This window comes from Nerophis ophidion, linkage group LG08, assembly GCF_033978795.1.
Source record: "Nerophis ophidion isolate RoL-2023_Sa linkage group LG08, RoL_Noph_v1.0, whole genome shotgun sequence".
NCBI classification, from domain to species: Eukaryota; Metazoa; Chordata; class Actinopteri; order Syngnathiformes; family Syngnathidae; genus Nerophis; species Nerophis ophidion.
This window is the reverse complement of record NC_084618.1, coordinates 73,075,868-73,091,230: the sequence shown is the minus strand read 5'-3', so window position 1 is coordinate 73,091,230 and position 15,363 is coordinate 73,075,868. Positions and strand designations below refer to the sequence as shown.

The 15,363-nt window shown below is 39.2% G+C and overlaps 1 protein-coding gene across 1 annotated transcript in view; it reads left to right on the top strand.

The window, feature by feature from the left end:
* Positions 1-499: 499 nt before the first annotated feature.
* The window catches only part of LOC133558355 (potassium voltage-gated channel subfamily H member 4-like), a 75,741-nt gene continuing 60,877 nt past the window's right edge, over positions 500-15,363 (top strand). The window contains exons 1-4 of the mRNA XM_061909669.1: positions 500-1,923; positions 4,309-4,375; positions 6,296-6,379; positions 6,525-6,675. Coding sequence (XP_061765653.1) covers positions 6,600-6,675 — 76 coding nt within the window. The 5' untranslated portion in view covers positions 500-1,923; positions 4,309-4,375; positions 6,296-6,379; positions 6,525-6,599. The remainder of the gene's footprint in view (positions 1,924-4,308; positions 4,376-6,295; positions 6,380-6,524; positions 6,676-15,363) is intronic.

The following is a 15,363-nucleotide window of genomic DNA, read 5'->3' as shown; positions in this document are numbered from 1 at the left end:
TTTTATCTCAGTCCCAGCACCATCCAAAAAGTAGCTCAATAATTGTATCAGTTGTTTTTATTTTAAATGTACACATACAGTAAAAGAAGCTTAGTTTTTTTCATTAAATATGCCCAATGTATATTTTGCCACAGCTGATAACATTATGGTAAAGCCAATTACCAAAAAATTATAAATACTTTACAAATGTTTTTAAATTGACATTTAAAAAAAAACAATTCAATTTAATGATTTTTTTTTAGTTTGTTTCAGGTTGAGGGTCTCCAACATTCATCACAATTAAAGCATTGACAAAATGAAGAGGAAAGGTGAGCTATATTAGTTGTAATTGTATAACTGGCAAATTTTTAATCATATTTTATTTACAAAGCAGATCTATTTGTGTTATTTTGTCATTTTAAACAGAGGCATATCGTCAAAATTGGACAGTTCTAAAAAACACAAAGTTCATGTGAATATATTTTGACCCTTTGGTGGGCTACTCAAATTGTAAAATGATCTGTTCCTCAGCTGTAGCAGGTGTGGGCAGCAGTGGCATTAATTGTAATACACTTTTTCACCAACAATAGCAGTAATGACAATCTCAAAAGAAGAGAAGAAGTCTGGAGCTAAAGTTATAGAGAAGTTGCTTTAATGCAACAATTATGACTTAAGTGGTGAAGCTGTAGTTTCATTTGTATTTACATTTTATTTACAGTTTATTTAAGAAACGTATAAAAAAAAAAAAATCATAATTTTTTATGCAGTACTTATTTTTCTAATCAGCCTTACCTAAGTCTAAGGTTTATATGTTAAATAAACATAGTCTTTATAATTAACACATGGTTTCATATCCATCCATCCATTTTCCAACAGTTATTCCCTTTAGGGTTGCGGTGGGTGCTGGAGCCTATCTACGCTACTATCGGGCGGAATGCGGCGTACACCCTGGACAAGTCACCACCTCATCGCAGGGCCAACATATCATGTGTTATAAACTTTAAGTCGGTGAGATGTAATTATTGAATATGATTAAAATAAGAGTAAAATGACTAATTCAGTTTAAATATTTGAGTGGGCCTTGGGGCCCTCTGTAGTGGAAAAGTTGGGCCCCAAGGTAAAAAAATGTAAGAACTATGATTTTTTTAATGTGCAATTTGAAGTAAGAGAAGCTAAAACTTTTCACCTTATTTCCCCCCCCTGATGTTGCAATGTTAATCTGAATTTCACCTTTGTGGCAATACAATCATAAAGATTTAGAAAATACAGGACATTTTTAAACAGTGTTAGTGGTAGGAAAAGGTACACATGTACTCATAACTGGCCTAACATTGTCTCAATACTTGTGCAAACAGTGGACTTCTTTTAGCAGCTATAAACACAATATGACGGTATGTAATAGTGTACTACTGTAACAAGAGGCTTATATTCCTAAATAATCCTAAAATGTGCTGCTGTTGCACTTTTTTACTATTGCATAAGTCGGTGTGTGTTATTGCACAGCTTGCTTCTTCTCTCTTGCAGGTCTCCCTGTTTGCAAGTGGGCTAGTATTTTTAGCAGCAGAGTCCTATTTCTGCAGAGATTCGACTTGGCCGCCGCACACACTCACTTGCGTTTTTCTGAGAGAGCTAGAAGGCCAACATTTGTCTTTTTTTTTCCTCGATCAATGTAATCATTCCGTGTTCTTTCACAGATTTTTCCGTCCGCTTTAAGATGAGGAGAAGGCGTGTGTCGTCCCCTCGTGCTTGAAGGATTTAAACACTCACAGCTTGTGTGCACATCTGCTGCTGCAGCCACGAGTCAATTCAGTGCAAAGCAGAGCCCAGATTTGAGAATGACGGAGGTCCTGATTTGTCAATGGCAATGTGGCGGGGAATGAGAACATCTTTAATTGAGAAGAAGAAGAGCGTGTGGAGTGAATGATGGTGGCCTCACAGCATCAAGTATGTCGTTTCCAGTCCATCATACACTCAAACATCACACAATATGCACATCATGCCTCCATTTAGTCATACAGAAAGATTAAATGAAGCACAGGGCATCTTTTATACCATTAAACACATAAATCAGGGCTTTTCAAAGTGTGGCACAGTAAATACAGCTGGGGCCTCCTACTCCACGAAAAACTTTTTTGAGCAGATTTTATGACGTTTTCTGCTCACCCTTTTTTCTCGGTGTAATAAAAAAAAGTGAAATGATTCAAGTTTTGAGGGGAAACCAAGGTATTTGTTTTCATAAGCTGCTGAAACTCCTCTGAAGTCTTTTAGCGCTGCCTCAAACTTTGAACTATTATTTTCGTAGATCCAGCTTTTGTCTGACCTTTTGAAATGAACAAAAATTGTATAATCATCAAAAAAAGCCCGTGGCACAATTCTTTCTTTATTAAAGGACCCATAGCGTCAAGATGACCAAAATTTCACTAACAAGTTCTCTCTTTGTCTTTTTAATAACAATTCGTTTTTGAATAATAGGTAGATAACTAAATGTGAAACTGTAACTCCTTTACATCGCAAGACTTTATGTCGCCACCTCTTGGCGTGACGTCATCTACAGAACTGGAGCCCATTTCCGTCTGTAAAAAGTGTATATACAGCTGTGTAAAACTTTTAGTTTGATCACTCAATTGTTTTTGTTTTTGCCCTGGTCCATTATTACTTCAAAACTGATTTGGTTAACATTATGTGCAAAAAATGAAATATGAAAGAATCGCCATTTCCGGACGTCCATGCTGTTCCATCTCCTCTTCCATAGACACCCGAGCCTGTGTTCCCCCATGCTCTTTTTGCATTTCCTCACGCATTCTTCAGGAAAACATCAGTTGAAGGGAACTCAAACTTGAATACTAGCTGCTTACTGTAATTTTCTCTGGTTTTTGAGCGCCGGATCTGATCTTCTTTTGGTTTTTCCTCAGTTTTGAACTCAAGTCTTCCTCGCCTTGATGGTGCTGATTTTTCAGGATCACATTCTTCTTGAGTATTTTACATTTTTTCCATCTAAACTCAGACAAAAACTCTTCTTCGAAGTCAAAATCATTAAAACGATTCTGTAAATTCCACTCCTTTTTGTGGTCTGTCCTATTTTGACGAGAGCGGTCCATACTTTCCTCATTATGCCATCATTTTAAAATGCATGCAGGCTGACCCCTTCGTTAGTTGTATTGTTACAACCTGCAATAATTCATCTGGCAGCCATATTTGATGATTGCTTCAAATTGTGTATGAAAACATCACGATTTGAGATGTAGATGCCATCATATGGGCGTTCCAAAATTTGCTGCACGCTCGTCAAAAAACAAGCCCTAGAATAGGGGAAATTTTACCTGTAGTCATCATTTGTAGGTCCAGAACTATGAAATAGGTGCCAATGTGGTCAGCATTACACCGGAATTCCACTGGCGTCACTAGGAAACGTTCTGATGTGCGTTGTTGCGGCTCCACTGTGGAGTGAAGTAGCGTAGACTTTTCACAAGTAATATTCTGTATTTCCAGAGTAGCTGAAGCAAATAAACTCAAACCTGCCCATTCGAGAAAACTAAAAGCTGCTGAATGGCAACACCGCAGAACGCCTCGATCTCTGCCGTTCATCAATACTCACAAAAGAGCGTCAGTGACTGACTTGACTTGACTCGTGGCTGAAAAAAAACAACAGTTTTGCCTTGCAGAACTACAACTTTATTTTTCATTTTGTAGCAAGCCACAACACAATCTCTGGCGAGCGTTGTACACACACAGTCACACACACATCTCATTCAACTCCTGCTAACCACTCCCCTGCTTCCCTGGCCCCTGTATCAGCTGGTATTTGACACAGGACCCCAAATAGCGCTCCAAGATATACCTGTAATATGATTATTTGATTTTAAACCATTACAGAATCAGCATGTCCTCATCCATTTGTCTCGACAAGGTGACACTACGCCCGAAAACCTTTGACCAGTTCACTTCCGGCATGTTTCAAAGTGTAAATTTCGATCAGCACTATATTGTATGTACACCGGCCAATGTATTTTGTGTTCGTGCATGACTTCCTGTTGAAAACCAGCAGATTTTAGCAAAATTGATCCGGCAAAAATAGAAGCTCTCCATATATTTGGCGTACATTGATTAGAATGGAAACAGAAATAGTCCACCGCTGTTGGGGTTATGTGGGCAATTAGTTTTGGTTAAATCATTTTTGCAAGAGATCAAAAAAAAGTTAGTTTACGGCCTCCAAGCTCAACTTTGGAGACGCCTGCTTTATTTATGTTTTGCCCCAGTCTCCTCCATGTAATATTCATCCTCCATGAGCCTCATTCACTGAGCCAGGTGCTGCTCTTTGTGTCCTATCAGACTGAAGAGCAGATAGCCGGCATGTTTAATGGATCAGCGACAAGCTGAGATGGATGGAGTACAAGAGGTAAGGACAATGGGCGGCCATTCATACAGTATGTGGGGAGAAAAAAAAAAAGCTGGGAAGAGCGGCCGGCCCACGCTTGAATGGAATCCGAGAGCAGCTCGTCTTGTACTTTCGCTGGGTTTCTTTTCCACCCTTTTCACCTCACGGCCGATTATCTTATGAAGCATGTTCATTGGCAGCCAAGTCATCTGCTCTCGCGAGACATCCCCTAATTAATTACCACATTAATACTTCATCATTCATCTAATATTGCAAGTTCACCTCTCTATACCTCTGCTTTTAAGGAGATTAAACAAAGACACACAGACAGGATACTCACGTCACCAGGATTTGTGGGTTGTTATTTTGACACAATTTTATGTAGCGAGCTTTATTTTGGTATTTATTTTAGTTTATTCATCTTGAGGACATTTGCGTTTTAAAGTAAATATATAATTTTATTTTTTTTACTTAATGCATAATCCTTTTTAAATCTAAATTTTAAAAAAATTAATTACATTTCAGATTTGATATGGCGTGTATTTTGTCTTCTAATATTTAGTATATTTGATATAGTTTTATTACCACAAGATAAGAATACATATTTCCGAAAAATATTACATTTTCATGAGTTGTTACTTTTGAAATATGTTGTAGGATTTTTCAAGTAATGTAGGGTTTAAGGAACTGCTACCATTACCCATCCATCCATCCATTTTCTACCGCTTATTCCCTTTCGGGGTCGCGGGGGGCGCTGGCGCCTATCTCAGCTTCAATTTTGTCAGAAGGCGGGGTACACCCTGGGTGTACAAGTCGGACAAGTCACCATTTCATCGCAGGGCCAACACAGATAGACAGACAACATTCACACACTAGGGCCAATTTAGTGTTGCCAATCAACCTATCCCCAGGTGCATGTCATTGGAAGTGGGAGGAAGCCGGAGTACCCGAAGGGAACCCACGCAGTCACGGAGAGAACATGCAAACTCCACACAGAAAGATCCCAAGCCTGCGATTGAACCCAAGACTGCAAGACCTTCGTGTTGTGAGGCAGACGCACTAACCCCTCCACCACTGTGAAGCCCATTAAGTCAATTTATGAAATTTTATTTAATTACTTTACTGTATTCTGTTTGTATTCATTCATTCATTATAATTATTCTATTACATTATTATACTTATAATAAAGTGTTCTAACTAACTTCAATTAAAGCAAAAATAGAAACTAAATGTTAAACACGTTTTATTGTTGTAGAAATATAAATTTTATGATAATTACTGTAATGTACACTGAATATGAGAGCTTTTGTAAAATAAGATAAATATAAATAGAAGAAAAATATTTATGTATAGAGTATATTAAAAAAAAGATATTCTGCATTTGTCATCAGTATTAGTTTGGCGTTTGAGAAAGTACCTGTAGGCATCCACACTGTGCTCTGCCAGCTGCAGTGTTGTTTGACTTTAGACGTGTTACTTGGGTGTGTTAAGCATCAAGTCCTCATGAAAAACATCTCCTGGCTTATCCGTGTAATCCGCTCTTAGCGGCTTTCAGCCCGAAGCCTTAATTCTCTCACGAGGATGCTGAAAGAAGGCGTGGGTGGGGGCAGCGTTTTGGGTGCTGGATTGAGACCCATTTGTAATATATAGTCTTGGAAAGGCTCAACACACCGTTTGGAATCGGTGTAAAGTAAAAGTGAGCATGAGCAGCTACTGTAAATGGGAATGTTTGCTTTTTGAATGTGACTGGGGTGAGGCACATGAGAGCAGGTGTACACAAGGAGCAGGTGAACACAATAGAGAGCATCGACCCACACGCGACTCATCCATCTCTTGTTGCTTCGCAGACGCGCACACAAAAGCCATGTGCTGATAGTGGCTTCCAATGTCAGCTGCAGACCTCCACTTCTCTCTCTCTCTCTCTCTTTCTCTTTCTTTCAGCGGATGCGGGCATGTGATTGGCTGCAGCCTCACTGGAGTGGATGGGAGCGGGATGCAGGACGAGAGGTGGCTGCCAGGAAGCTGGTGAGGATGCGTCTGTCGCCGACTCGAGCGCAACTTGCTAAAGAAAACATGTTTGGGTCTCACTTTTGACTCTCCTCCTTCTCATCACCTAAGGAGCAAGCTGCTTTTTAAATGTATTGATTCTCATAAACCTGCATCCCGACAGTGGATGGCCCCCGCTGAGCCCTCCTGCTGCGCCTCTGGAATGATGTGACCTCCCCGTTTCTAAAGTGGGGTGAAGATGCCGGTGATGAAGGGGCTGCTGGCCCCCCAAAACACATTCCTGGACAACATCGCCACTCGCTTCGATGGCACCCGTAAGTCTCAACCGCATTTCTCTTTCGTCTTTACTTCCTCTGCTTGCAAATATAGGACTGGGCTGAAGTTTTGGGCCATAAATAGTCTAGCTTTAGTAACATTTCATTAAATTAATTTGTTTTATGTAAAAAAATATATACATAATTTGTATTTACAATCAAATTTAATGCAACATCGTACATTTTTGCTCCTAGCAACGAGGCTCCTGCATTGTCTATTGATCAGGGCTATTCAACCAAGTAATACAAAAATAGTTATGTAAAAATTGCATTATTTCTATTTTGTATATATTGTCATCGCATTCCTATTTTGTATATAATGTCATCTAATTGCTCACGCCTAAGCTATTTACTCCACCAAATGACTAATGTATAATATGCAATGTATTAACATTGCTCAAACATCCTCTACAGCAGGGGTTCTTAACCTTTTTGACCTCGGGGCCCACCTTTTACATTACAGAGGGCCCGAGGCCCACTCAAATATTAACACTGAATCAGTAATTTTACTATGGATTTGAATTGTATTCAATATTTCTATCTCACCGATTTACAGTTTAACAGGATATACTTTCTTAAATGATAGCGTATGAAAGCAAGTGTTAATCACAAAGATTATTATCAAGGCTTAGGTCAGGCTGACAACAAAATACATACTAATCAAATATAGTGCAAAAGAAGGAACTCATAAAAACTGATGAAAATTAAATGTACATACACGGTGCTAATATAAAATAGTTCTAACTAAATTATTAACAACAATATATACATATGTTTCTGTACAAAATTGTCACTAAATTTAAGTGCAAATTAAATACTGTTTCACCACTTTAATCATAATTTATGCTCCAGACTTCTTTTGTTTCTGGAAAAGTGTATTCCGACCGAGTACCGCTGCGGCCCATACGGACCACAGCTGAGAAACAGATATTTTTGGCAGCCCTCTCGGGGGCGCTCGCATACCGACAATGGGCCCCGGCCCTATGACTGAGAAACACTCGTCATTAGTAGGAAAAATAAGTATTTTGTCCTTTGCTGATTTTTTGTTAGTGTACCGTCTTTCCAAGATACGAACAGTCCAAAATGTTTACAGTGGGTTTATTGTAACAGAGAGAGACTGCATTTTTCAAGCCAGGAAAAAAATATTTTTGATTGCTTGAAGTACGTAAAGTATTTGATCCCTTACCAAACAGGAAGCACACTGATCTCCATTTAGGAAACTACTCCCAAGCTCAACTCATTTTGTGGATAACAGACACCTGTCGCAGAAACACTATCGTCCATTTTAACCTCTTCTCCACTGGCTGGCAAAAGACCTCAGTGGCAAAATTGTAGAGTGGTAAGAAGCTTTGTAAGAAAGAGACCACCCTGGTGACCCAACTTCAATAAACATGGGACTTTTTTCCGACACATCATGTGTTTGCCAATCAATCAATTTATAACCTTAATGACATTTTTATTTACATTCTGTGTCTCTTGGGTACAATAAAACCACCCAATGAATGTTGGACTGTTTGTATCTTTGTAAGGAAGTGAACTTACAAAATCCGGAGGGATCCCATACTTATTTTCCCCACTTTTTTTTTTGTTCAGATCAAATAACATGTACTGTGTTTGCTATATTCCCATTGAAGTGGTGAGTGAAATCATAATACGCTTTTCCAAACACTGCTTTTGTAGTAGTGGGCCTAGCTTTCATGGTCGCACCAGGAAGAGGGCGGGATTTAATGGATCCTCTTGAAGGACCTTCTACCAATAACGATTGTCAAAGGGCAGCGCTTTTAAGAATTGGTGCAAAAATGTTAGTTTTTGCATGTAGAATTGTGCTTTTTTTTTCCTTCACCCACACATCACCCGCCTGGCAAAAGCACCACTGTTGTTTGGATGTGGCGAAAAATAAATAAATAAATAAATAAATAAAATATTCACACAGTTGAGCCTCAAACCAGCCACGGCGGCGGCAAACATTAGGCAGCTGCTGTGCCACTCTTGTTTTGTAGCTGCTACCACCTCAGGGGAGCTTGTGGCTTGTAGGCGCAGACCGCTGGGACGTGTGTGTGTTGGCGAGTGTGTGTTGGCGTGTGTGTGTGTGTGTGTTTGTGTGTGTGTGTTTGTGTGTGTGTGTTGGCCTGTCATGTTCTCTGTTGCCTCTGTAGTCTCAGTCAGCACACAGTTGCTTCACTGTTAATGTCCGACATCACTCTGAGTGGCAGGAAAGTAGTAGACATGTGACAAATTGGTTGTTTTTGTTGTTGTAAATGTAGAATTAATGAGAAACTTGTGGCGCTGTTTCTCATTGCAATGTTTGAAGTATCCCTAATTGGTTAAGGAACCAAACAAAGTGCCTGACCTAATATCTAATACGCATTTTTAACTTCATACTTCTCTCACAACATCAACTGGAAGATAGTGTTTTTGTTTTATTAGTTATATATACATTATTTATGACTTATTTCCCCATTGTGGGATGAATAAAAGTGTATCCTGTCCTATTCAAACACTTATACCATACATACACACATATACGTATATATATATATATATATATATACATGTGTATATATATATCCATCCCATCCATTTTCTACCGCTTATTCCCTTTTTTGGGGTCGCGGGGGGCGCTGGCGCCTATCTCAGCTACAATCGGGCGGAAGGCGGGGTACACCCTGGACAAGTCGCCATCGCAGGGCCAACACAGATAGACAGACAACATTCACACTCACATTCAAACACTAGCGCCAATTTAGTGTTGCCAATCAACCTATCCCCAGGTGCATGTTTTTGGAAGTGGGAGGAAGCCGGAGTACCCGGAGGGAACCCACGCATTCACGGGGAGAACATGCAAACTCCACACAGAAAGATCCCGAGCCTGGATTTGAACCCAGGACTGCAGGAACTTCATATTGTGAGGCAGACGCACTAACCCCTCTTCCACCGTGAAGGCAGTACATATATATATATATATATATATATATATATATATATATATATATATATATATATATATATATATATATATATATATATATATATATATAATATGTATGTATTTATGTATGTATATATGTGTGTATATATATATATATGTGTGTGTGTACATATATATCTGTATGTGTGTATTTATATATATATATATATATATACACACACACATATATGTGTATATATATGTATATATATGTATACATATATATATATATATATATATATACATATATATATATGTATGTATACACACACACACATTATATATATATAATGTGTGTGTGTATGGATATATGTATATACTGTATATGTGTATATGTACTGTATACACCCTGGACAAGTCGCCACCTCATCGCAGGGCACACACAGACAGACAGACAGACAGACAACATTCACACACTAGGGCCAATTTAGTGTTGCCAATCAACCTATCCCCAGGTGCAGTGTGTGCGTTCGTGCGTGTATATATGTATGTGTATATATATATACATATATATATATATATATATATATATATGTATGTATGTATAATATGTACATATATATATATGTATGTATATATATATATATATATATATATATATATATATATATATATATATATATATATATATATATATATATATATATATATATATATATATGTATATGTATATGCCGTATATTACCAAATAGTAGCCCGGGCGTTTATTTCAAAATCATTTTTGGAGACGGGGGTTTAAAAGAAGCATGCGGTTATTTGCACAAGGCTTTTATTTGTTTTTGCACCAGCCTGCACCAGGCCATTATTTGGTCACAATGGTTACTGTCCAATAGGGCTGCGAATCTTTGGGTGTCTCACGTTTCAATTCAATATTGATTCTTGGGCTCACGATTCGATAATATATCGATTTTTTTTCCGATTTGATTCGATTCTTGATTCAAACACGATATTTTTCCGATTCAAAACGATTCTGTATTCATTCAATACATAGGATTTCAGCAGGATCTACCCCAGTCTGCTGACATGCAAGCAGAGTAGTAGATTTAAAAATAAAAAAAAACTTTTATAATTGTAAAAGACAATGTTTTATCAACTGATTGCAATAATGTATTTTTTTTAACTATTAAACTAACCAAAAATACGACTTATTTTATCTTTGTGAAAACATTGGACACAGTGTGTTGTCAAGCTTATGAGATGTGATGCAAGTGTAAGCCACTGTGACACTATTGTTTTTTATTTTTTTATTTTTTAAATGTCTAATGATAATGTCAATGAGGGATTTTTAATCACTGCTATGCTGAAATTATAACTAATATTAATACTGTTGTTGATAATATTCATTTTTGTTTCACTACTTTTGGTTTGTTCTGTGTTGTGTTTGTGTCTCCTCTCAATTGCTTTGTTTATTGCAGTTCTGAGTGTTGCTGGGTCAGGTTTGGTTTTGGAATTGGATTGCATTGGTATGGTATTGCTGTGTAGTGGTTTGTTGGATTGATTAAAAAAAATAAAGAAATAATCGATTTTTAAAAAATGAGAATCGATTCTGAATCGCACAACGTATTCGATTCGATTCGTATTCGAATCGTTTTTTCCCCACAGCCCTACTGTCCAGTATTTTTTTTTTCGTATAAAAAACTTTAAATGTAAAAGCTATTGTAAACATACTGATAAAAAAACAAGACTATTAAAAGACAAGAGATCAACAAAGCCTCAACATGGCAGTAGTGCAACAATTGCCAAATAGAATACCAATACTGAAAATAAATAAAGTTTTTAAATAAAGCAGCCTACAGGGAAAAATACAATTATGGTACCAAGTACTCAAGTATAAAACCGACCATCAAAACAGAACAATAATAGTGTCACTTAAATAAAATAAAGGCTACAGTATTCAAAGTTTTAAATAAAGCAGCATACAGGAAAAATAAAATTATGGTAACAAGTACTCTATAAAACCATCAAAACAATAATACTGCAACAAACGCAACCCCAAATGCAACTCAAACCCACTCATCATCCTCCTCCTCTTCAATTACAAGTTCATTGAGAAACTTCTGTTCCTTATCACTCACCTCCTCTTCCGGAACCACAGCAGCACCCTGCTGTCTAGCCCTCAAAAGCATCTCTCTGCCTGCCTGACATGGCTGTCCCTCCTTGAGGCAGTAAATGAGCTGGTCCTCACTCCCATCAGCTGCCACCGTCAGCCCACACACCTTGTAGGATACCATAAAGCAACAATCAGCTTTGGCTACTGTTTGCAACACACGCACACACACACATACACAAAGCCAGCCAGCCTACCTTGAATGAGTTGATCAGAGTGTCCCGATCCAGAGCATCCCAGGCTCCCAGGACCCAGTCGACCAGGAGGTGGCGGGAAGGGGCCTGCAGGTACTTTGTGCAACCTCCAGATATAACAGCCATTGTAAGGTTGTAGCCCCTTTTGAGCTCTGCCTTCATGGCCTCGCTGATATGGCATCGGTACGAGTCCCATGCTCGGTCCGAAGTGAAATATCCCCACTGCCCTCTGGAGCCAATCCTTTTGTCAGGTCATCATTAAACCAGCCATTCTTGGAGGAAACTATGATCACCCCGGGGATGCTCTGCATAGCCTTTACATCACGGACAGCACCTTTAAACACAATGTAAGGCTTCAGCTTTGTCCCGTCTGCTTTAGCTTCAAGAGCCACCGTGACGCGTGCCTTCTCGTGGCCGGTGGTTTTGAGGCAGATGGAGCGGGCGCCCCTCTCATTGACCGTACTAAAACCAACTATGTCAAACCAGGCTGCTGTTTCATCCATGGCGATTATATTCTTGGGCTGGATTTTCTTGGCCTCTATCTGTTTAGTAGTGAAAACGAGGAAGTTTGCAATCTTCTCGACGGGAGCGCCCTTCTGTGCAACAGTTGTTCTCTTCTTGAGGATAAAGTTGTTCCGACGCAGGAATTGATTAAGCCAGCCACTCGTTGCACATAATACCACCCCGGTGTCTCTCGTGTCACTCGCGATGGCATAAAACTCCTTGGCCTTAATGCGGATCTTTTTGCGGGACACACGGTGGTTCAGTCCACGAACGTGGTGTGTCCACTGACACAAATTAGCATCAGGATTGTCACTCACTTTCTTCCTACCTCCGCCAGATAAGCAAGCCCATTTTCCATCGATTGCTGACTGAGATAGTAGTTGTCCCTTTTTTTGTTTCCATTCGCGCACAAGGTTTGGGTCAACGTTAAACTGCCTGGCCGCTGCCAAACCAGAATTCTGCTCCGCATATTTCACAACCGCTAGCTTGAACTTTAAGTCAAACTTTCTGTTCTTCTTCCCCCTTAAAGTATTCCCGTCCATCAGTTGTGGTGTACCGCAATACATAGGCTATTATTAGGAAGAGGCGTTTAATTCACACCACTGTGTTACATCACATTTTCTTTTAACAACACTCAATAAACATTTTGGAACTGAGGAAATTGTTGAAGCTTTGAAAGTGGAATTCTTTACCATTCTTGCTTGATGTACAGCTTAAGTTTTTCAACAGTCCGGGTCTTGTTGTCGTATTTTACGCTTCACAATGCGCCACACAGTTTTGATGGGAGACATGTCTGAACTGCAGGCGGGCCAGGAAAGTACCCGCACTCTTTTATTACGAAGCCACGCTGTTGTAACACATGGCTTGGCATTGTTTTGCTGAAATAAGCAGGGGCGTCTATGATAACGTTGCTTGGATGACAACATATGTTGCTCCAAAACCTGTATGTACCTTTCAGCATTAATGGTGCCTTCACAGATGTGTAAGTTACCCATGCCTTGTGCACTAAAACACCCCCATACCATCACAGATGCTGGCTTTTGAACTTTGAGCCTTTAACAATCCGGATGGTTATTTCCCTCTTTGTTCAGGAGGGCACCACGTCCACAGTTTCCAAATATAATTTGAAATGTGGACTCGTCAGACCACAGAACACTTTTCCACTTTGCATCAGTCCATCTTAGATGAGCTCGGGCCCAGCGAAGCCGGCGGCGTTCCTTGGTGTTGTTGATAAATGGCTTTCGCTTTGCATAGTATAGTTTTAACTTGCACTTACAGATGTAGCGACCAACTGTAGTTACTGACAGTGTTTTTTTAAAGTGTTCCCCATGTGTTGATATCCTTTACACACTGATATCGGATTTTGATGCGGTACCGCCTGAGGGATCATAGGTCTGTAATATCATTTCTTATGTGCAGTGATTTCTTCAGATTCTCTGAACCTTTTGATGATTTTACGGACCGTAGATGGTAAAATCCCTAAATTTCTAGCAATAGCTCTTTGAGAAATGTTGTCCTAAAACTGTTCGACAATTTGCTTACAAATTGGTGACCCTCAACCCATCCTTGTTTGTGAATTACTTAGCATTTCATGGAAGCTGTTTTTATACTAAATCATGGCACCCACCTGTTCCCAATTAGCCTGCACACCTGTGGGATGTTCCAAATAAGTGTTTGATGAGCATTCCTCAACTTTATCAGTATTTATAGCTACCTTTCCCAACTTCTTTGTCACGTGTTGCTGGCATCAAATTCTAAGTTATTGATTATTTGAAAAAAAAAAAAAAGGTTATTAGTTTTAACATCAAATATGTTGTCTTTGTAGCATATTCAACTGAATATGGGTTGAAAATGATTTGCAAATCATTGTATTCAGTTTATATTTACATCTAACACAATTTCCCAACTCATATGGAAACGGGGTTTGTATACATATATATGTAAATGCTGTAAAAGTTGGCATTTATTTAATGAAGTGGGCATCTCGGCTTGCTTAACCGAGGAAATACTTTACAGTGAAAATATGAATAATGTTGGAGCCTGGCTAGCCAGTCCAAAAAAAGCACAAAATCAGCACAAGTAAAAACCCAAAGCAAAAGTGCTTGCCAAAGCAGCCACTCAGTCAAAATGTCAACACAGACAGATTTGACAGTCCGACTATGGGTAATAATGTTTAATTACCCTCATTGTTCCCGTCTCTTTCCCAAAGCATTTTTATTAGGAAAAAATAATAAAAACCTAATTAAATGTCAATTAATTTTGGGGGGCTTGGGGGCGTAAATGGTCGGTCATTGATTTTTGGAAAGAAAAAAAACCACTAATTGAGTCCTAAACGCAATTTATTTTAAAATTGGGACGCAACAGCGACGTGGCCCCTGAAGGCGAGCAGGTTTTAATATTGATTAAATGTGTGTTATATTGGTATGAGAGGTCATTCAACCTCTTAACTTGTGTACTGCCGTGCTTGCTCTGCTCTGTAGTGTGTGTGTGTGTGTGTGTGTGTGTGTATGTGTGTGTGTGTGTGTGTGTGCGTGTGTGTGTGTGCGCGCGTGCGTGTGTGCACGTGTGTGTGAGAGAGACTCGCGCACTTTCACATGGTGACAACAGCAGCATGGTGCCTTAACCACGAGGCAGCTGTAGGCCAAGATAAGAACACCCTTTATACCCTACAAGCAAACACCTTTCACTGAAAATGAGAGCAGGTAGAGGAACACACACACACACACACACACACACACACACACACACACCACATTAGGCTTTAAAGCTGTAGCGTCAGCAGGGTAAAGTGTCCCTGCATTGGATACAGAGGTGGCAATTTTGCACCTGATCCAAACACGTGTGGACTTCCACTTCATTGTGATGTGACATTTTTTCTTTTTAAATAACGTTGAGTGGCTATATCTGTTCCAGTG